At 32.7% G+C, this 24,038-nt stretch overlaps 1 protein-coding gene across 1 annotated transcript; it reads right to left on the bottom strand.

Moving 5' to 3' along the window:
- Positions 1-2,081: 2,081 nt before the first annotated feature.
- On the bottom strand, positions 2,082-3,611 carry LOC111315157 (uncharacterized). The gene is made up of 2 exons (XM_022916741.2): positions 2,686-3,611; positions 2,082-2,545 (listed from the first exon to the last, which is right to left on the bottom strand). The coding sequence occupies exon 1, from the start codon at positions 3,609-3,611 to the stop codon at positions 2,739-2,741; it is 873 nt and encodes a 290-aa protein (XP_022772476.2). The 3' UTR covers positions 2,082-2,545; positions 2,686-2,738.
- Positions 3,612-24,038: the final 20,427 nt, after the last annotated feature.

The following is a 24,038-nucleotide window of genomic DNA, read 5'->3' as shown; positions in this document are numbered from 1 at the left end:
GTGCCTGTTAAATTATAATGAGCATTGATTTTGAAATTTTAACTAATTTGTAATTGAATTTTGGTATGAACTTCATTTGAAAGCGCTATAATTTATTTTCATTACATTTCAACACATCTACATCAATAGAAGAAGAATATGATTATGCAATTGAAATGTGTCATAATATGTTAGCTTTCTTTTCTTTTCATTTACAATTATTAAAGATCAAAATTTCAGATTGATTATAAAAAAAATATGTAATTTTAATCTCCCCTTTTCTTCTTCAAAGAAAAATTGCTTGTCTCTCCGAATTCTCAACAATCAAGTCAAATGATTCCGCAGAAAAAGTTGACTTGATATAAAACAAAATAATAATAATAATAATAAAGCCCTTTCCTTTACATAAAAGATATTAATTTTTTTCTCCCATTTACATAAAAAATATAGTGGTTTTTCCTTTTCCTTCTCTTGAATCTCGATCTCTTTAAGGGAATTTTTTTGTACCTTTTCAACAATCATTTTTGAGATCCATTTTGATTGATTTTAACTCTTGAGTCTTGACAAAATTCAATTATTATTTAGCTCATAAAATGAAAAAAAGGAAAATCCTTAACATATTGCAACATGCATGTTTTCCACTTTTCTTTTCAAAAAATTAATCATATTTTATCTCCAATAAACTTCCATCTTATTGTCTATATCATTTGTCCGTAACCAAAAAAAAAATATATATTTTATTTATATTTTAGAAAATTCATGTTTCAAATCTAAGTAGGTGAATAATATCCGCTCCACATGATTAATTTTCAAACTTCCCACATAATTTTCAATTATATATACTGCAAGGTAAAATATTTCATTCAAATGGGCCCCGCACCGACGAAGATTTCCAGACTCTATTAATCATGTGGCTCCCGCAGCATGAGATTATATGATTTCCAAAATTATGCACTTCTTTCTTACCCCTTTATTTGTCTTTTAATTATTAAAATGACCTCTTTCACACACACGTATATATTTCAACCCATCTTTTCCAATTTTTTTTTCAACTTAAGAAATAAGTAGGTTTGAGGACATAATGCCTTGATCCACTGTTTGGGATTTTTGGATTTCTCCATTAATTTCTTTTATACTGCCATCAAAAACTATATAAAAAAGAGAGATAAATATTTGTTTCTTACCATTTTTGGCACCAAATTTACCCATAGTACAATCCATATAATTAACTTCTAATAAACTTCGATCCAATTGATGAATGCATTTTGTAAAATTTGATGCTAATTTAGAAAAGTAATACGTTTATAAGATTTCCTTAAAAAAACATGCTTGTGAAGTTTTTGACGTATGCAAATGGTCAAAGACTCAAAATCCTAGTTTGAATAGATTTTTTTTTTTTTTTACAAAGTCATCAAAACCAATTCAACGGGAGTGAAAAATATTCCTTTAATACGATTAGTACAGCTAATTTACTCATAAAATTTAATCTCAAGAACGTGCACTTAAAATGAGCTTTGAAATTTAATTATAAATAAATGTATCTGTAAAATTATTATCGGAACAAAATTACTGAAATGAATGTGTGAAAATATTGAGAGATTTGTGAAACGGTAAATGGCTCAAAAGTCAGATAGTTGTTGTTAATTGCTGCGAGTCCTTTACCTTGCATACTCTTATCAATTACCGTATGGGACATTTGCTGTCCAAGGAAAGTAGGTAAAGCCAGCCAAACCAAAGGCAACTTAAACTCTATTTGGCTAATTGTTTGTGCCAATTATGCTGCTTCAAGAGCAGCCTTATCTGCCAATCACAACAACTTTCTGCCCTTTTTTTTTTTTTTTGGCATCCATGTTAACAGAAATAGTAGGTGCCCTTCGCAATTAAAATAATTTCCAAATGATGATAGAATATTAAACAAAGCCAATTATGCTTTTCTCGTTTAACTTTGAGATTATACTTGACAAATCCTCCAGCACAAGTACATGCATTAATGCTTTGTTTGACTATTTTGGAGGTAATAAATTTTCCTTTCCCTTATAGTCAATAATATAATATTTTTCTATATTTTCTCTTTTTTTTTTTTTTTTTTGGTAAGGCAATTCTTCTACCCAATTGCATGAAATTGAGAAGCCCATGCTAATTCATGCAGAGAAAAAAAAAATGGATCATTTACGAAAAGAAAAGGTAAGTCCTTTCAATCCAATCACACTCAAAGCCAAAGATGAAAGAAACAAAAGAATTAAAAAAAAAAAAAAAAGGTGAACCATTGTGTTTTTAATAGGAATGGATTTATTTTTATTACGGGTCAACCCATGTATTAGCAACAGGTTGAAAAACACATGCAATACATAAACGATTCATTTTATAATAAAGCAGAAATAAATAAGTACCGGACACCACTGAATAAAACAACTGTCAAATACATGAATAATACTAGTCTACATTATTCTTTATCTTTTCTTCAAACGTGGAGACTAGGCTCCCTTCTCTGCTCAATCTCTCTCACTCTGTCTATTTCTTCAAACCAATTTTTGTCCCTTAATTTGGATCACACTCTTCTCTTCTCCTGCAAGAACACATTGAGCTTTTCATTAAACTGATTAAATTCAAAAAAGGAAATGTGACATAATGCAGCTTGAATGCAAAAAAATATTTATGAAAAATGGTGTTATGTACTAAAAAAAAAACTAAAGAAGTAAATGTTACCTTGGTACGGTTAAAACCGTAGCTTAGTAGTGGTGAGGAGGAGGAGGTGATGATTAGACATAATGGGGTGGTGGTGGTGGGGGAGACTTGTATTTATATGGCTCCTCCTTAGGAGGAGGAGGAGACTTGTATTTGTAAACTGGAGGAGGGGGCGGGGGAGACTTGTATTTGTATGGCTCCTCCTTAGGTGGAGGAGGTGGTGGGGGAGACTTGTATTTGTATGGCTCGTCCTTTGGAGGAGGAGGGGACTTGTATTTGTAAACTGGAGGAGGTGGTAGAGGAGACTTGTATTTATATGGTTCCTCCTTAGGAGGAGGAAGAGGCTTGTATCTGTATGGCTCCTCCTTAGGAGGAGGAGGAGACTTGTATTTGTAAACTGGAGGAGGGGGCGGGGGAGACTTGTATTTGTATGGCTCCTCCTTAGGAGGAGGAAGAGGCTTGTATCTGTATGGCTCCTCCTTAGGAGGAGGAGGAGGAGACTTGTATTTGTAAACTGGAGGAGGGGGCGGGGGAGACTTGTATTTGTATGGCTCCTCCTTAGGAGGAGGAGGTGGTGGGGGAGACTTGTATTTGTATGGCTCCTCCTTTGGAGGAGGAGGGGACTTGTATTTGTAAACTGGAGGAGGTGGTGGAGGAGACTTGTATTTGTATGGTTCCTCCTTGGGAGGAGGAGGGGGAGACTTGTATTTGTAAACTGGAGGAGGTGGTGGAGGAGACTTGTATTTGTATGGCTCCTCCTTAGGAGGAGGAGGAGACTTGTACTTGTAAGGTGGTGGAGGATAATGCACTGGTGGAGGTGGTGACTTGTAGTAGTACTTAGGAGGTGGAGGAGGAGATGAGTAAGGATTGTCGGCAGTGGTTTTAGAAGGCAAGCTGAGAGACACTGCGAGCACTAGAAGAGTGAGAAAGAGAGAGGTCGGCCCCATTTTTCCCAACTTTACTACAAAGTTGGTTTTGGTTATGCTCGTATGCAACCTCTTCACACCCTTTATATAGATTTTGTTTTTACCTTCTAATCATCATAAAATGGACTTAAATTTTTTTAACCTTTGTCAAACGACACAATAAAAAAAATTAATAAATAAAAATATTGCAAATGGTTCACGTTTGAACTGGTTTTCATGAATGTAAGAGGAAAAAGCTGGAGAGGTTCCAATCGTTGAATTTGCCAGCTTGGGATTGTGGTTGGTAGCTAAGCAGATAATAAATAATTAAAGAAATAATACTGTCGTCAATACTACTATAATTTTTAACTTAAATGAAATGCCATAATTCAAATAGAAAATTTTCTTGTATTAATATATGTACAACTGCTTACAATGCATAGTCGTGCATGTTGATGTGTGTGTTTTGCTTATACATGTTTGAAATTCTAACCTGCTTTGAAGCAGCAATACTCTAAAAAATATAATATCATATCTTATGTTTAAACAATATCTCAAACCTCCATGATATTTTTGGTATTTTATTGAAACAATTTTTTGAAATATTCAATTTAATTTATCTATGCTATTGCAAATGTAATTATAGCATATCTTATTCTTATTCCTTTTGCAGTGTGAGGTGTTTCTTCCATACAGAAAGTCGTTGGCTGACAGTGAATAAGGAAGAAGCTGGTTATATGTGTGGTTTTATAGATATTAGAAAGTAAAAGTAGATGAATAAACGAGGCCGCAATAGTGTACTCAAATCACTGCTTCAAAATAATAATAACGAACCTTCAAGAATCATGTGTTCTTAAACATTTTGTACTTTTGCACCATTATGGTATTACTTCTAGATTATTCTTGATATTTTCTTTGCCTGAAGCATGATTTTTTGCCTTGTTTTAATGATTCTACTTTTTTTCTCCCTTTCCCATGTTGCCATGTAGAACTTTTGCACCGAGGCAAAAGCTAATGATGATCAACACTGTATAAATTCTTTTTCTTCCAAAGGCCTTTTGATGATGGAGGAAGTGAAAAGGTTGAGCCATCACATAAATGGTACTATATGTATAATATTCTTAGTTCTGCGTCCCTTTCCCTTTTCAGTATTTGATCCTAAATGATTTTTTCTTATCATTTTTTCAATATATAACATTTTTTATCCTAAATGACTGAATTGTTTGTTTTCTTAATAAATTTATTAATTATTGCTCCACTACCTTCTGCAAGTAGAAGCAGGGATCATCCAGTTGACTCTGAACCTTGCTCTAAGCTTGAGGACCTAAATTTGGATGTCGGAAAGAATTCCAAGACTGTAGAGGATAGATATGGCATGGAGAACTTTTCAACAAGGCACCTTGCTGAAGATTTGTTAGACATCTTTTCCCTTTCTTTGAAACTTCAGCAGTTTTTTTGTCTATTTGTTAACTGGGCTATGCGTGAGGAGATTTTCCTACTCTCAGGGATGAGAACCCCTGTATTTTTGTGTGGATGAGTGGGGGCAAGGGTGTGTGCATTTGGCTCTTCCTCTTTGAGAACTACTTCATGTTGGGCTTGAACCAACAAACATAATAATACAAAAATAATATATTGCAATAAACCTACAATAATTGTCTAAAACGTAAGAAAAATAAAGTACACTAAGATTTACATAAAAAACCTCCAGTGTCAAGGGAAAAAACCATGGACTATCAGAAAAATCTCTACTATTAAATAATAATATATAAAGTTTTCATCTAGCTAAAACTAGAGCTAATCAACAACTAGATAGACAATTAGATAAATCTCACTAAATAGATTACTCAACAAATACATTCTAGATTTATTCTTAGAGAGTTTCAAACCTAATCTTTACCGTTCAGAATGTAGAACTCTGACTTATAAACCTACTGACAAAGTTTCAGTTCAATTGGACTACGGATCGACTTTTGTTCAATCAACTCTCTTTTTTTTTCTTTTCTCTCTATTTTTCTGGCTTCCATTTTTCCCTTTTTGGTGCCACTCTGTTTCACACCAAAAAAACATAGCCCTCACTTTTCTTTTAATATGTAAGGCTCTTTTAGGGTCAAAGGTAACAAGGCTTTAAGCCTTTTAATTGGCCAAAACCAATGGGTTGGATCCTACACTTTCTAACAATCTCATCGTCCAACCTTATTAAAAAGAGATTCATTACCATAGCAGTTTTATTTGGAACTTACCTTAGCTAAAGAACTCATTCCAGTCAAGTTATTGCAAAGCACAAGCTTTTTCCTGGGAAGTGTCTTAGTTAACGTATATACTGCATTCTCATTAGTATGGACTTTCTTCAACAGCATCTATTATTCCTCAATAACCAAATGTAACCAGTAATATCTAACATTAATGTGCTTTGTTCTAGCATGGTACATGGCATTCTTACTCAAATTGAAAGCACTTTTCCTATTACAAAACACCACATATTCTTTCTGATTCAACCTTAATTCAAGAAGAAAATATTTCATCCAAAGTATTTATTTACCTACTTCGGTTGCTACTATATACTTAACCTTTATAGTTGACAAGATAACACACTTTTGTAACTTGAATTGTCAAGACATAGCTCCTCATACAAAAGTGAACAAATACCCTTAAGTAGAATTTCTACCATTAAGATTACCTATCATGTTAGCATCAGTAAACCCTTCTAAAACTAGTTGTGAAACTTTATAATTCAAATAAATTTTTGAGATGCCCCTCAAATATTTGAAAATCCATTTCATTGCTTTTCAGTGAACCTTTTTCGGATTAAAAAGAAATCTGTTCACTACACTAGCTACATGAGCAATGTCAAACCATATGCAAACCATAGGATACATCAAAAAACCAGTTGCAGAGGAATAAAAAATACTAGACATGGCTAGTTGCTCTTTCTTAGTCGCTGGACAAGATTTTTTGCTCAGTTAAAAATGGTTGGCAAGTAGACTGCTAACTAATTTTGCATGTTGCATGTTAAATCTATTAAGCACTTGTTCAACATACCTTTCCTATAACAACCATAGCTTTTCAGCTTTCCTATTTCGGATAATATCCATACAAAAAATCTACTTTACTGGACCTAAATCCTTCATGTCAAAAGACTTAGATAATTATTCTTTCAACCTGTGAATCATAACAGCATCTCGTGCCATAATCAACATATTATTAACATATAATAAGAGAATAATAAAGTTACCATCAGAAAATTTTTTGACAAACACACAAGAATCCGTTGTAATTTTTTTATAGTTATGGCTCACCATAAAAGAATCAAACTTTTTATAACATTATTGCGGAGCTTGTTTCAAGCCATACAAGCTTTTTTTCAATTTGCAACCTATGTGTGGTTTTCCTTTCACTTCAAAACTCTTAGGCTGATCCATGTAAATGTCTTCCTACAAGTCACTAAGCAAGAATGTAGTTTTAACATCAAATTGTTTAAGCTCAAGATTAAAATTAGCTGCTAATACCAAGACCACTCGAATGGAACTCATCTTCATAATTAAAGAGAAGCTCTCATCAAAATTGATGACAGATTTTTGAAAAAAACCTTTCACCACCAATCGAGCTTTATACCTCACTAGTTTGTCACCATCTTTTTTCAACTTGAACATCTATTTATTCTTCAACAACCTCTTCTATTTTGAAAGTTTAACAAAATCATATGTACCATTTTTTTGTAATGATTTTATTTTTTCTTTCTTTACTTTTAACTAGTACTTTTTATCTAGAATAATTTGCACATCTTGGAAGCTCTCTAGCTTCCTCTACTCAATACTTTCTGGTGGAGAAGACTGTTCACCCTGTTCACCCTGTTCAATACTCTTAAGTATAGAAGATTCTCCCCTTACTCAAAATTGATTGCATACGGCTCATCACTAACTGTTGTTAGCTCATTACTATCCCCAAGTTCTATCTCTTGCTCATTTTTACCATCGTGACTCTTTCTTGTAGAACCCTTATAGGTGTTAAAATATCACATTCAATAGTAATCCTTGTAGTCTTCTCATTTTTCTCAAGATTTGTTATGATTTTGTTTTCATGGAAGACTACAACTCTACTTCTTACTGTCGTAATGGTTTTAGGACCGCCAGACGTAAAAATGAGTTTTAAAATCGAGAGAAATAAAATGGAGTCGTCACCAATCTTTGTTAGGGTGTGATTGGCCACCCAAAAGTTTTTCTTTTTAAATAAACTATAAAAATGGGTTTAAAGTTTATAAAAAAGATAAATTTTAGTCTACGAAAAGCCAAGTTGGATCCGAGAGTCAATTACGTGTAGGGAAGGATTAGCACCCCCACAACGCGCATAAATTAGTACCATTTAATTATGCCTTATTTTCGGTATTGGATAAAAATGATTTTTGATTTGAAATTTAATACTAATTCCCTTCGTATTAAAAAATATTTTTGCTAAAATTTTTATTTAAAAATATTGAGAAAATCTTTAAGTTAAAGAATTATCTTAAAATTCTCCAACATCTAGGCAGAATTTGAAATAACTCTTTTCGCTTAAGATTTAACACAACAATCCTTAAAATGAAATAAAAATCTTTATAGAAAATAATTATTACTGACTCTCCAACATCTAGGCAGAGTACCAAGAATTATTTTTTTCGGAATGTTATTTTTATTTTATTTTATAATGTCACAAAAAGATTTTTTTTTAAGTATTATTTTTTTTTTATTATAAAATATTTTATCATTGAACAGAAAATTAAAGAGAGAATAATACAGTTAATTTTGATGATAACATGCTAACGTATGTATACTAATGAATGTCATGATAAATGAAATGCAATTTAATAGTTGGGTTTAAGTATAATGAGACCACCCCGACTCTCCAGCATCTAGATAGAGCTTAAGTGCGACTGTTTATATTTAAGATCTCAATTTACTATTATATTTTTTATTTATTAATCTTATTATTAATGCGAATTAAGAAATCGTGTGAAAAGACTTAACGAAGCAAAATTTCTTAAATATCCCATCATCTAGGCGGCATTCGGGAACAAATTAATTCAAGTAGAATTTTCACACGTGTCCTTAGGATTTTTTAGGACTTTAGATTTTAGGGATTTTGGATTTTAGGGGATTTTGGATTTTGGGGGGTTTTGGATTTTAGGGGTTTCGGATTTTATGGGGTTTGGTTTTAAGGGATTTTAGATTTTTAGAGGTTTTAAAAACTTAGGATTTTGAAAATTAAAAATTAGTGTTTAATGTTTAAGTAAAACGCGAACATCTCTAAAAATTCTCATCATCTAGGCAGACTTTTGGAGCATGTTCAATTTTTTATAATTTTTGAAAACTAATTAAAAATTTCGTATGTGTTTTTTTTTTTATGAAAATTTATTCATAATAATTCCCCAACATCTAGGCGAAATTATCTTTTAGAAAAATATTTTTTTATTTCCTTCAACATCTAGGCAGGGAAATAATAAAAATTATTAATTTTTTTTGAGCATTTTTAATATATATTTGTAATTATTACTTGTTTTTAATTTTATTATTATTTAAACAATTAAATATTTATTCCATCAAATTTAATAATTTATCATGCATCAATAAAAAAAATACTTAAAATATCAAAAATAATAATATAAAAAAATTAGAAAATTAAAAAAAAAAATTTTTTTACCTAAACCGGACCGGTCAACGGTCCGATCAACGATCGGTTCGGCTGGATCGAAAAGGGGTCAGTTCAGTGCGCGATTCGATTGAGCGGTCTACGGTTCAATCCGGTTCAAATCATGCCTGAAGGTCTTACAGAATTGATTGGAATAACATCACAAATTGAAAAATAAAGAATTGATCGGGATAACACCGCGAATCGAATTTATGCCCAGAGGTCTTAGAAATCATGCCCAGAAGTCTTACAGAATTGACTGGGATAACACTACAAGTCAAAAGATAAAGAAATCGATCGGGATAACACCACGAATTGAATTTATGCTCGGAGTTCTTAAAAGTTATGTCCGGAGGTCTAGATTATGCCCGGAGGTCTAGATTATGCCCGAAGGTCGTAGAGATTATACCCGGAGGTCATACAAATCTCAAAATCTTTGAATGCTCCTTATAATCAGAGGCGGTGAAACTTTAAAATTTGAAAATCTTTTAATCTTGAAAGTCATACGCAGAGGCTTTTAAAGATTATGCCCGGAGGTCTTACAAATCTCAAAATCTTTGAATGCTTCTTATAATCAGAGACAATGAAACTTTAAAAATTTAAAAATCTTTTAATCTTGAAAGTCGTGTGCAGAGGCTTTTGAAGATTATGCGCGAAGGTCTTACAAATCTCAAAATCTTTGAATGCTCCTCATAATCAGAGGCAATGAAATTTTAAAAATTTTAAATTTTTTTTGAAAATGGTTTTTTTTTCCAATTAGAGTTAATGAATGCAATCAATGATACAAATATCTATCTTGATCAAATGATGCTAATGGAAATGTTGATAAAAATACAAATTTCAATGCAAATGCAAGAATGCGAATGCTTGATGCAACTATATTTGACAATGAAAATGTTTTTTTCATGTAAATGCTCATACAAATACCTTTTCTTAGGATGCGGATGCCATGGTAGTGCAAATATGAATTTTCTTATGGTGCGAATGCAAATATCTTGTATAAGTGCAAATGCAAGTGATGCAAATGTGAATGTCTTTCTTGTGATACAAATGTAAGTGATGCAAATACAAATATCCCTTTCATGATGCACAGATAAGCGATGCAAATTTGAATATCTCTTTTTATTTTGTAGGTTAAATATCTTTCTCATGATACAAGTAATGCAAATGCAAGATTTTTCAAAAGGTTATGCATTGAGAATTTTTATTCTGGATAGAACTTTGAAACTCTAAAACTTTTTTTGGGGCCAAATAAACTGGGCTTAAATTTTATTGAAGGCCAGCTAAACTGGGCTTAAAACCTCATTTGAGGCCAGATAAACTGGGCTTAAAACTTCATTGATGGTTAGACAAACTGGGCTTAAAGCTTCATTAATGGCCAGATAAACTGTGCTTAAATGTCATTGTTGGCCAGATAAATTGGGCTTAAAACTTCAATAATGACCAGATAAACTGGGTTTAAAACTTCATTTGAGGCCAGATAAACTGGGCTTAAAGCTTTATTAATGACCAGATAAACTGTGCTTAAAACTTCATTTGAGGCCAAAAAATTAGGCTTAAAGTTTTTTTTTTTTTTTTTAAGAATTTGGCGATCCCTATCAAAAATAAAAAAGGTGAGGATTTTCTTTTCAAATGGATGTAATAGTTCTGTAGATAGCGATATTGATTCAAAAGGTTTCAATCCTTGAAGGGAGTGAAAGAGGCATGCAAGCTCACAAATGAAACACAAGCTTTTCTAAAAGCATTAATTCCTTGAAAATTTAATTCCTTGAAAATCAAACATATTCAACATTTTTCTTAGTCTCCAAATGTGACATTTTGATATATGTCAAGATCAGTTGTAAGAGCTTGAGATTTTAAAAGGTTATTTGGGAATAATCAACCCATCTTAGACTTCTATGGCTTTGATATTTCAGGTCTTTCAAAAAGGTTTGACTTTACTTTTGTTTAGCATCTACCATACTTAGCATCAGGAGTGACCTTTCAGGGTTGGCTCTAGACTGTCCTTTTAAGGGTTTTTACCCTAGAGTCGCTTTTATTTTTATTTTTTTATTATTATTATTTTTTACACATCATGTACTTGAGAATTCAAATCTAATCCAAAAGAGGAAAAAATTTTTTTTCAAAAAGGTTTAACGGTTCAAACAGAAGATTAGGTAATAAAAGGAAAACTAAAAAATTCATGTTCATTTTTCAAGAGAAACTCTTCAAGTTTAAGCTTTCATACCTAATCCAATATGGACTTTTCAAAGGTTGCAATGTAGGTTAAGGTTCATGGTTGCCAAAGAAAAGGATAAAATGGCCCAAAATAAGTATTTAAGGGTATTTGAAACTAAGGATCATTTTTCATTGGAAGGATACACTCTAAGGTATATTCTATTTTATACTTTCCACCCATTCATTTTTTTCTTTTTTTTTTTTTTTTGCATTCTTTCACTGAGTGGATTCAAAATTTTTATGAACTTTTATATTGGGTTTGTGCTCCTATCACATGAAATTCCATTAGACATTCTCATTTTATCCTTCAAACGCATTCTTTTTTTTTTGCCCCCAATATGAAAGGTGATCCTTAGTCAGGGTTTATTTTGAAAGAATTCAATCAGGCTCAAAGGGATAACAAGAGATAAATTTTTATTTTTGTGAAGAGATAATGAAAGATGGCCATTTGTTACTTCAAGCATATACACTTAAATTGAAGACTACTCTTCAGGAAAATGAACTTGAAAAAAGGTTTTTTATCTAAAAAATTTTTGGGTTTTTTTTTTTTGGTCTCTTTTTTTTTTCAAAACCTTGACTTTGTCATGACCCTTTTGGATTTGCTCAAAAACTTTTTTAGTGCATGATGTCATAACCAATTTTTTCTTTTTTCTTTATTTTTTTTTGCCCCCATAGCTCATATTTAGATTCATTTTACCAGTAACACGTTTTCATGGAAGATGCCCCATCTTAGCAAACCACCCATAATGAAAGTAATTACAAGAGAAGGGTTATATGAAATGGATAAGAAAAGGATTATGCGGGGTAAACATGTTTAAGGTATCAAATGATCTAAGTTACTCCACAAAAAGAGAACAAAAGGGTTGATCATAACTCAAGTTACCTTAGAGGTAATGGGGTATTTCTTTTCTGACAAATATACCTCAAGATAAAGGATCAGGTTAATTTTGGGATAACAAGTTGAAATGATAGTATGCTTAAGTGTATTTTGGATTCGAAAATTTTGGAACTGCAGCATAATCTTATCATATTCAATTATTGCATTTGAATTCTAAAAAAAGAAAGTCATATAGACTTGATTTTCTAGGAACCACACATTTTTTAATGGTTATTTCATTTGTTCATTACCTTAGAAAAGAATATTGCCAACAATATCAGGTGAAAATAAGGTTCACAAATTTGAATTCAAGGCTATCAAAGGGTCATGACTGATGAAATAGGATCAACTGAATGAGCAAATTGGCATTTAGGTATTTGAAAAATTTCTAATAGTGATCGCCAATTCATCTTAGACTTAAAACTTCATTTTTTTTTTTACTTTTTTTTCAAGAAAATTTCTTTAGCCTCGATACTTAACCACATGGGGCTTTATTCATATCTAATATCTTCTTTTTTTTAAAAAAAAAAACCCAACTATATATCAAACTTACATGAAATAAAACACTATGATGCATGCAATGCAAACCTTAAGACTTGACTAAAAAGAATTTATCATCTTGATCATACCCTTGAGATGATATTCAAAGTTACATAAACAAAAGTTTTCCCCTTGATGTTTCAACTTTAGCATCACTAACTTGCAACTTTACTACTATCAATCATCAAAACTACCAACTAGCTCTTTAAACTTTGCATCATCTACGTCGATCAAAGCTTGAACTTTATCCTTGAAGGAAGTACAATCTTTTATGAAATGTCCCTTAACTCCATCATGAAATTCACATTTAGCATTAGGATTATACCACTTCAGGTACGAAGACTTTTTGGGTCTTGCAGGAACAACAGAGATCATATGATTCTCTATCAGTAAAGTAAAGAGCTCAGCGTTAGGTATTGAAAGTGAATGATACACTTTAGCTCTCTTTCTCTTATGACTCAGTGAATGGCTTAAGTTGATCCTTGGTTCTGTTTGTGGTAAAGGAATTTGAGCACACATATGAAGTGGTCGAGGAAAATCATCGATCGAAAATATTGGTTGGGAACGATATGGTAGCCATTGTGAATAATCATCCGTTGGATCTTCTAGCATCATGGTGAGATTTCTCTCATTTTGCCCTTTAACAATTATTTTTTGGGCTTATTTTGTAAAAATATCTCCTCTTTTTTTATCACCAGTATCTATAATTCTTCCTCTTCTTATCCCATCATCAATTCTACCCACATCAAATAATAAATTCATAAACGCTGATGAAGTATTGTTGATCAATTTATCATAATAGGGAGAATGAAGGGTATCCACAAATAGGGAATTCAACTCCCTATTGGTAAGATGTGGTTGTAGTTACGATGCCATATTCTTCCATCTAACAGCATATTCTTTGTAGCTCTCATTGGGGTTCTTTCTCATATTTTGGAAGGTTAATCAGTTCGGAGCCAACTCTAACATATACTGATATTGCTTCAAGAATGCTCGTGATAAATATCTCTAAGTACAAATTTGATTGCTTTTCAGACTATGATACCAATTAGCTGCTGCCCCAGTCAAACTTTCTTGAAAGACATGAATAAGCAGCTTTTCATCACTAGCATGCCCAATCATTTTGTGACAGTATTGAGCCAAATGTATTTTAGGACATCCAGTTTCGTTATACTTTTTGAAATCTGGGGCTTTGAATTTTGATGGAATAATAAAATTAGGTACTAGACTAAGTTCACTGGTGCCAACATTCTCATACACATCATGGCTTTCAATTGCTTTCAATCTCTCTTCCAACAGATCATAATTATCTTTCATCACTATATCTTTTGATGGATCTGGCACCCTTTTTAATTTTTTCAATTCTTTATGATCATCCACAGTAGGCACAGTAGTGAAGGCGTAAGGAATATGCCCAGGATTGACATTTGTCTGAACTAATGGTAACTTGGCAAAATGGCCAATATAAGGTTAATGAGTTGTTGGCGGTGCTTGTGACACATGGGGATCTTGAACATATGTGAATCTAGATGGATACAATGGTGTCTTGATAGCTGTTTCTTTCCTTGTCTTGTACGTCTCAACAACTCTTTTTTCTTTTGTCAATTCCATTATCATCTGTTTTAATTCTGTCAATTGTCTGTTCACGTTTTGTTGCATTCCCGTAACTGTTTCATCGATCTCTTCTTGGGCTTTTTCTACTCTATCCATTCGACTAGCATTTTCATTTTTCATGATTCTGGTATTGACTTGAGTGCTATAAGTGTGCAGACTCAACTGACCTCGTTTCTTAGGATAGCTATCCTTGAACTTTTTATTAATTATCAGAAGTCAGAAATGCACAACATGAATTTTATTATCAAAAATCATTTGACTTTGAAGGTTTAACAAAAGCATATTCACAATCATCATCTTTTGTCTTTAACTAGCATGAAAAACAATGAATTCAAATAGATGATGCGTGATGTGCAAGCCAAATTTTATTATTGTTAAGAAGGGGAAAACTTGAGTTCCATCATATATTCTAGTTGGATTATCTAAAGACATTCTTTCCTCTGAAAAGTTTGATGAAAGTATATTCACAACCGTCACTCTTTTTCACTAGCTCCAATTATTAAAGGTGGACAGAGGCATCAATTCATAAAAAATCTAGGTAAAAAGAAGTTTTCATTCATTCCAAAAGCATCAAATTTTCACATCATAAATCACTCTAGGACTGAGGTCAAAAAGTGCCAAACCTGCTCTCACTTCCCTTTGTCTCACCTAAAAAATAGGAAGGACAACTCTTTGCTTAAAAAAGTTTTTATTCATCATCTTGACCAATTTTACTGTTGCCTGTAGCACTACCTACCATTTCGGTATGGATCAAAAAAAGGTTCTCGTGAATAACTGGCTTTATCTTGGCATCAAAACTCAGATATCTGATTTTTATCAATCCCTGCACCCTATGTTTCAAAGCTATGCAGTCTTTCAGAGAATGGCCCATAGCACTAAAATGGTATTCACATTGGGCATTAGGATTATACCATTTACGAAAAGATGGTTTGTGAAATTCAGCAGGGATATGGGCAATGAGGTAGTTTTCTAGAAGGAGCAGGTATAACTCTGTGTAGGATATGGATATTGGATCAATAGGGGCTTTTCCTTTGGTGTTACCAGAGTTTTTTTGTCCTATGGTTGGTTTGCTTTACTAAAAAAATGTTGGTATAGTTGGTCTCGAGGTGAATTGAGAAACTTTGGGTTGAAGATTAGGCTGATAAAGTGGTGATTGGATAGCATGCTGAACAAGCGATTGTGAAATGTGAGGTGAGGGACGTGAATTCAAGTGTGAAATTTTTGAAGGTTGCATGACACTTGGGGGCTTAATTCTAGGTGCTTGGAAAGGAGGTTGGAAGTAGTCATAAGGAGAATTTAGGTATGGTTAAGACTTAAGATAGTTGGTGATGGTTGTTTGAAGCCAGGTGACTCTTTATTGAAAATCAAACTCTTAAGCTCAGTCATTTACGTAGCTAGTTCACCCATTCCTCTCTAGAGTTTGCCTAAACTTTGATCACTGTTCAAATCACCCAATACCTTAGTTTGTTCTGAAAAAGTGCTAAGACTAATAAGAGCCGATTGATCTTGACTTGATGAAATCGAAAGTGACAATGATCCTTGAGGAGGAACAAACTCAACTCTACCACCACCTTTAACCATTTCTATCAATTGAGCCATTTGTCATTTCATCTCTCGAAGCTCAAGCCATAATTCCTTTTGATTCAACTTCAAAGCACTAATCCTTGCTTCCAATTGATCTCTCATTTTTGCCATTCTAATTTCTACCAAGACAGACATTTTATTCTAGAACTTAGATAAAAAATCTTATATTAGTACCCTTATTGAATGAATATCACAAAAACAATGACACACGAAGTATGAATACAAGAATACAATGGCTAAAAAAAATGTCATGAAATGTATATATGCCTATGACAATGGATTTTTGTATGTACAAGGACCCTAATGAAAATTGTCATCAACCATGAATGTGTATGTAAGGAATGTAATGTTATGTCGCAGGGATGGTGGGATATGAAATGCAACGTATGTTTCATACAACCTTATTATTCATGAATCTATATGTATGAAATACTATGACATACTTACATGAATGATGAGATATATCCTATGACTAATGCAATATACTTGTATGAAATGCATGGACCTACTGTATGTATGAAATGTGTATGTATGAAATACAATACATGTGTTATGCTGACTTAATAAGGTATACACTGCCTTAAGATACGTAACGAGATAGAATGCATGTACTACTTATCAAAAAATGCATGGGATGCATGTGTATGAAGTAAAATGCGTGTGCTACCTATTGATATGGATGGGATAGAATGCACGTATTATCCTATTTTAATGCGCATGGGATGAGATACATGTATCATGTATGAAATGTGAAAGATGAAATAAAGTACGAAATTTTTTGTTTTGAGAAAGAAAAAAGAAAGAAATAAGGCTTGAAAATTAGTCTTTATTCGGCCAATAAACAAAGAATTTAAGAAAAATCCTTAATCTTTGGGAAAAGTTCTTTTGTCTTTTTTTTGCTTTTTTTCTTTTTTTTTTCAATGATTGTCCTAAAATAAATACCACATATTCAAATATAATGCACAAAATCAAAGAATAAAATAAAAAAATAAAATGACTCGAGAATTTAAAACAAACAAGTAAGAGAAATAATATAATAACCATATGATAAAATAATATAACATATAATGTCCTAATTTTTGGTAATTTTTTAAAAAGGTGGCATGGCTCTATCTTAGGCAAGCTTCCTATGGCTCACGATATACTGGGTTAGGATTTATATGTCTAAAGGTTCCCAGACTATTTCTCACATCATCGCCTATTATAGACTAGTAAGGTTCCTCGATCCTCACTCATTATGGGTTATTAATGGAAATGGTTCAATCTGAGTGGAAGTGTTTTGCTAGCAAATGCGGAGGTTATCACCTCATGAGAGCGTAGCTACTTCACTTCTTCCTAAAAAGGATGGAGCCCGGGTATAGAGCTCATGCATGCGAGTGAATATGCAAAGTGTGTACAAGGTAATGCATTAATCAAAATAACATGAATAAATCAAAAACAAAATCAAAATGAAGTAATAACTAACATATAATTTATTTTATTTATTAATATGAATGTTTTCAAAAAATAAAATAAAATAAACTAAATTAAATATCAAATAAAATCAATTAAATCCAACCATTGTCAATAGCGCATAATTAAAATTTTGGCCTGACTCTCAAACTAGTCCCCGGTGGAGTCGTCAAGCTGTTGTAATGGTTTTAGGACCGCCAGACCTAAAAATAAGTTTTAAAATCGAGAGAAATAAAATGGAGTTGCCACTAATCTTTGTTAGGGTGTGATCGGCCACCCAAAAGTTTTTCTTTTTAAATAAACTATAAAAATGGGTTTAAAGTTTATCAAAAAGATAAATTTTGGTCTACGAAAAGTCAGGTTGGATCCGGGAGTCGGTTACGTGTGGGGAAGGATTAGCACCCCCACAACGCCCATAAATTGGTACCAATTAATTATGCACTATTTTCGATGTTGGATAAAAATGATTTTTGACTTGAAATTTAATACTAGTTCCCTCATATTAAAAAATATTTTTGCTAAAATTTTTATTTAGAAATATTGAGAAAATCTTTAAGTTAAAGAATTATGTTAAAATTCTCCAACATCTAGGCAGAATTTGAAATAACTTTTTTCGTTTAAGATTTAACACAACAATCCTTAAAATGAAATAAAAATCTTTGTAGAAAATAATTGTTAGTGACTCTCCAACATCTAGGCAGAGTACTAAGAATTATTTCTTTCGGAATGATATTTTTATTTTATTTTATATTATCGCAAAAAGATTTTCTTTTAAAGTATTATTTTTTTTATTATAAAATATTTTATCATTGAACAGTAAACTAAAGAGAGAATAATACAATCAATTATTAATGATAACATGCTAACGTATGTATACTAATGAATGTCATGAGAAATGAAATGCAATTTAATAGTTGGGTTCTTAAGTATAATGAGACCACCCCGACTCTCCAACATCTAGGCAGAGCTTAGGTGTGACTGTTTATATTTAAGATCCCAATTTACTGTTATACTTTTTATTTATTAATCTTATTATTAATGTGAATTAAGAAATCGTGTGAAAAGATTTAACGAAGTAAAATTTCTTAAATACCCATCATCTAGATGGCATTCGGGAATAAATTGCTTCAAGTAGAATTTTCACACGTGTCCTTAAGATTTTTTAGGACTTTGAATTTTATGGATTTTGGATTTTGGGGGGTTTTAGATTTTAGGGGTTTAGGATTTTATGGGGTTTGGATTTAAGGGATTTTAGATTTTTAGGGGTTTGGATTTAAGGGATTTTGGATTTTTAGGGGTTTTAAAAACTTAGGATTTTGAAAATTAAAAATTAGTGTTTAAGGTTCAAGTAAAACACGAACATCTCTAAAAATTTCCATCATCTAGGCGAACTTTCGGAGCAGGTTCAATTTCTTATAATTTTTGAAAACTAATTAAAAATTTCTTATGTTTTTTTTTTTTATGAAAATTTATTCATAATAATTCCCTAACATCTAGGTGGAATTATCTTTTAGAAAAATATTTTTTTATTCCTTCCAACATCTAAGTAGGAAAAATAATAAAAATTATTAATTTTTTTTAGCATTTTTAATATATATTTTTAACTATCACTTGTTTTTAATTTTATTATTATTTAAATAATTAAATATTTATTCCATCAAATTTAAGAATTTATCATGCATCAATAAAAAAATACTTAAAATATAAAAAATAATAATATAAAAAATTAGAAAATTCAAAAAAAAAATTTTTTTTACCTAAATCGGATCGGTAACGGTCGGTTCGGCTGGATAAAAAAAGGGTTGGTTCGGCGTGCGGTTCGACTGAACGGTCTACGGTTTGGTCCGATTCAAATCAGTTCAATTGTATCGGTTAGCAGCTGGTGGAAGAGCGGGTCCACGGATCAGGGTCAACGCGCTGATCCTTATTGGTTGAAATGACGTCGTTTTGGCATTTAGGCCTTTATATATAATCGAAAAATAAATTTTTGTTCATTTGGTTTCTGTTTTCAAAAAAAAAAAAAAAGAGAGCTCTAGGGAGAGCTCCAAAACTCTGTCGCTGGCCGGTCGTTGGACCGTCGGACAGCAGAATCGGTCGCCGTCTGGGTCACCATCGACGGTCGTTGTCGGTGGTCGTCGGTGACTGAAAAATGTCAAAAATACTTTTAGAAGCGCTCTTTAACATGCTCTTCCCAGATCTGGCTTTTTTTTTCGCTAAAAATAACCCCGATCGTTGTAGATCGGGGCTTGAAGTTTTCTGCTTTCTTTTTTTTTTTGTTTTGTTTTGTTGAAACAAAAACTTATATGTTTTCTTTATTTTTGCAGGGAGCTCGGCGCTGAGGTTCTTCCCTACGGGGAGGATTGTTTGTCTTTTTTTTTTGTTTCTATTTTTTTTGTTTCTGTTTTCGTGGTTGGTGTGGGTTGAAGGATTTTTTTTTTGTGTGTCTGGGTGTCCGAGAAGGTGTTGTAGGCAGTGTGTCTGGTGGTGAAGAACTGTCTGAGCTCAAAGGTTTCGTGGGGGTAGGATGAATGGGTATTCTTCTTTTTTTCAGCGAACGTTCAAGAGAGTTTGAAGGGGAAATGGTTGGAGATTTTAAAGGGCTTCAATTAGGGGGATCTAGGTGGCTGTAGGGTGGCGTAGGTGGGCTGAAAGGGAGCTGGTCATGGGGTGTCAGGGGGTTGACAAGGGGCTGAGGGTGGCTGGTCGGGGGTAGTAGCAGCGCCAGCCACCCTACTTTCTGTTTTTTTATTTTTGTATTTATTTTTGTATTTTTGTTTTTATATAATTAATAATTATTTTATTTTATTTTAAATTATTATTATTATTATTAAAATTAAAACAGTAGACCCGGATAAAATCGGTGTCTACACTTACTATTTTTTTCTTTACTAGATCTCATACTCTTTAGCCAAATTTCTTATCACCATTTCCTACAAACACATAATGTATGGCTTTACTATCAAGTTTTAATTTTTGCTCTTTCGAGACATGCATGAATGTTTTACACGTAAAAATTTTCAAATTAGAGTATAAAGCATTTTTTTTTTCTACACTTTTTCTGAAATGTCAAAGCCCAAAGAAACTAATAATGATCTATTAAGTAAATAACAAGCTATGTTCACTACTTCACCGCAGAATAACTTTGGTAATTTTACCATCCTTAACATACATATGACCTTTTCCATAATAGTATAGTTCATCCTTTTAGCTATATCACTATACTATGGTATTTCAGGTTTTATCATCTCATGCTTGATTCCATGCCTTGAACAATATTCTTTAAAGTCTTTAGATGTGTATTCTCCACTGTGAGAAAACACTTATTTATAGCTGGTTGTAATCTTGTAATCTGTATATTTATATTTGTATCTCTAAAATTAAGTATTTGTATCCTTAGAATTAAGTAAGATTTAGTTTTCTAGTTTAACCCCTAGTTAGTTGTATATAAACCTAAGATTTTTGTATAATTGGAGATAAGCAGTTGGTCAATATACATTTAGTTTCCATATGGTATCAGAGCTTTAGGCTCTTCTTGGGAAGAAAAATTTTCAACCTTCATTGCTGACTTTTTTAGGCCTTCATTGCTGACTTTTTTAGGCCTTCATTGTCGATTCCTGTTTAGGCCTTCCTTGTCGAACCCTTTCAAAGAAAGATATCACTATCACCCAATTTGAGGAAATGTTAACTGGGAAAATCACTGGAGTACTACAGATGTCTCAGAAACAAGGAGAGTTCAACAGGGAAGAGATTGAAAAGCTGAGAAACTTATTAAAAATCTTTGAAAAGCCTACTATGGTATGTTCTTTGGGTAAAGTTTCTAGTTCAGGTAAAGCTTCCGGTTCTCATGGATTAAATGTCTCGGCTAAGCCTATTACGAGTTCTTGGGTCATTGACTCAGGAGCCACAGACCACATGACACATTCCCCACAAAAGTTTAGTACATATAACCTATGTCCTAGTAATAAGAAAATTGTTGTTGCTGATGGTTCACTTACCACAGTGGCAGGATTAGGAGATGTTCAAGTTAATCCCTCGTTTGTTCTAAAAAATGTTCTTCATGTTCATGGATTGTCTACTAATCTGATATCTATACAAAAACTTACCAGAGATATGAATTGCAAAGTAATTTTTTATCCCTCTTATTGTGAATTTCAAGACCAGAGTTCGGGAAGATGATTGGACTTGCTAAGGAGAAGGATAGACTATACTATCTTGAGACATCAAATAACACAAGTAGTATCAAAAATAGTTTACCTTTGTCATTTCTTTCTGAAAAATCTTTCAATAAAGACAAAATCTGGCTTTTTCATTTTCGTCTTGGACATCCTTCTTTTGGAACCTTGAGAAACATGTTTCCTTCTTTGTTCAAAGAATTAAATGTTGAAGATTTTCATTGTGATATTTACGAATTTGCAAAACATAGACGTGTGTCTTTTTCAATCAGTAACAAAAGAAGTTCTACTCTTTTTTACTTGATTCATAGTGACATTTGGGGTCCCTCTACAATTCCTAATATTTTTGGTGCGAGATGATCTGTTTTATTCGTAGATGATTGTACTAGGGTCTATTGGGTTTTTTTACTTAAATCCAAATCAGATGTGAATAGTGTGTTTTTAAGCTTCCAAAACATGATCCAAAATCAATTTGGAGTAAGAATCAAGAGATTTAGGTCTAATAATGCAAAAGACTACTTCAACCAGAGTCTATCCACCTATTTCCAAAAAGAGTGGATTATCCATGAGTCATCTTGTGTTAATACTCCACAGCAGAATGGAGTGGCAGAGAGAAAAAATAGCCATTTATTAGCCATAACCCGAGCCTTTCTTTTTCAAGCAAATGTACCTAAATCTTATTAGGAGGAAGTTGTTCTCACTGCCACACACATTATAAATAGGTTACCTTCAAGAGTTTTGAGATTTAAAACTCCTATGGAATTACTCTCACAATTTTATCCCAACCTCAATACCACAAACAATCTCACACCTAAGATATTTGGTTGTACATCATTTGTTCATGTTCACAGTCATAACAGGGGAAAGTTGGATCCAAGAGCGATTAAGTGTATTTTTGTGGGGTATTCTTCAACTCAAAAAGGATATAAGTGCTATCATCCTCCTATCAAAAAATTTTATGTATCTGTAGATGTCACTTTTGAAAAAAATAAATCATTTTTTACTCAACCTTATCTTCAGAGGGAGACTTTATTCATGAAAGATAAGGATAAAGACTTCTTTTTGCTTGATTTGCCCCATTCTTCAACATTTACAGCCATTAATTTTTATGAGTCGAAACCTGTTTCTGCTGAGCTCAAGTCAAACATTGAATTTGAGTCTGAATCCATTCCAAATACGAAAGATGTGACAAAGGATAATATTGTTCTTGATTCTATGAAGGAATTACAGGTGTACTCAAGAAGAAAAGTTCCAGATCCTGAACCAGTGCCAGTCCAAGAACCTGATCCTAACTTTGGAAATGAGGTAACTACAGTTTTTGACTCTGTTTCTCAAAATGAGCATGAATCTCCTAAAACTATAACTAGTGATTATGATTTGCCTATTGCCATTAGGAAAGGAACCAGAGAATGTACCAAGCATCCACTATACCCAATATCTAATTTTGTGTCATTTGAAAAATTCTCACCATCCCACAAAAATTTTCTTGTGAGCCTAAACACTATTTCTGTTCCAACTATATTATCCGAGGCATTATCCAGTAAGAAATGGAGGCAAGCCATGAAAATAGAAATAGAAGCCTTAGAGAAAAATCAGACATGGGAACTGGTAGAGTTGCCTAAAGGAAAAAATTCAGTGGGGTGTAAATGGGTTTTCACTGTAAAATACAAGGCAGATGGTACTGTTGAAAGGTATAAAGCCAGGTTAGTGGCTAAAGGCTATACTCAGACCTATGGAGTGGATTACCAAGAAACTTTTGCTTCAGTTACCAAGATGAATACAGTTAGGATTTTGTTATCATTGGCTGCAAATTACAATTGGCAGCTTCAACAATTTGATGTAAAGAATGCTTTTTTACATGGTGATTTGGAAGAAGAAATATATATGAAGGTTCCACCAGGATTTGAAGGTCATCTAGAAGCAAACAAAGTATGCAGGCTAAAAAAGGCTTTATATGGCTTAAACAGTCTTCTAGAGCTTGGTTCGGGAGATTTGCCAAAGTGATGCTAGCAATGGGATATAAACAGAGTCAAAAAGATCACACATTGTTTATCAAGCACTCTGATTCAGGAAGAGTCACAGTTCTATTAGTGTATGTTAATGATATAATTGTAACTGGAGATAATGAAAAAGAGAGAGAATCTCTAAAATAGTGTTTGGCTAGAGAATTTGAGATAAAAGAGCTTGGGAGATTGAAGTACTTCCTAGGAATTGAAGTAGCTCACTCACGGCATGGTATTTTTATCTCACAACATAAATATGTGATGGATCTTCTGAAGGAAACTGGGAAGCTTGCATGTAAACCTGTAAATACCCCTATAGATCCTAATCATAAAATTGGATAAGCTAATG

Source organism: Durio zibethinus, chromosome 20 (assembly GCF_047325235.1).
Source record: "Durio zibethinus cultivar Kanyao isolate XHJ-2024 chromosome 20, ASM4732523v1, whole genome shotgun sequence".
Classification (NCBI taxonomy): Eukaryota; Viridiplantae; Streptophyta; class Magnoliopsida; order Malvales; family Malvaceae; genus Durio; species Durio zibethinus.
This window is presented reverse-complemented; position numbering and strand designations above follow the sequence as displayed.

Coding starts and splice junctions, on each gene's coding strand:
- LOC111315157 (XM_022916741.2), bottom strand. CDS start 3,611: ATGGGGCCGACCTCTCTCTTTCTCACTCTTCTAGTGCTCGCAGTGTCT.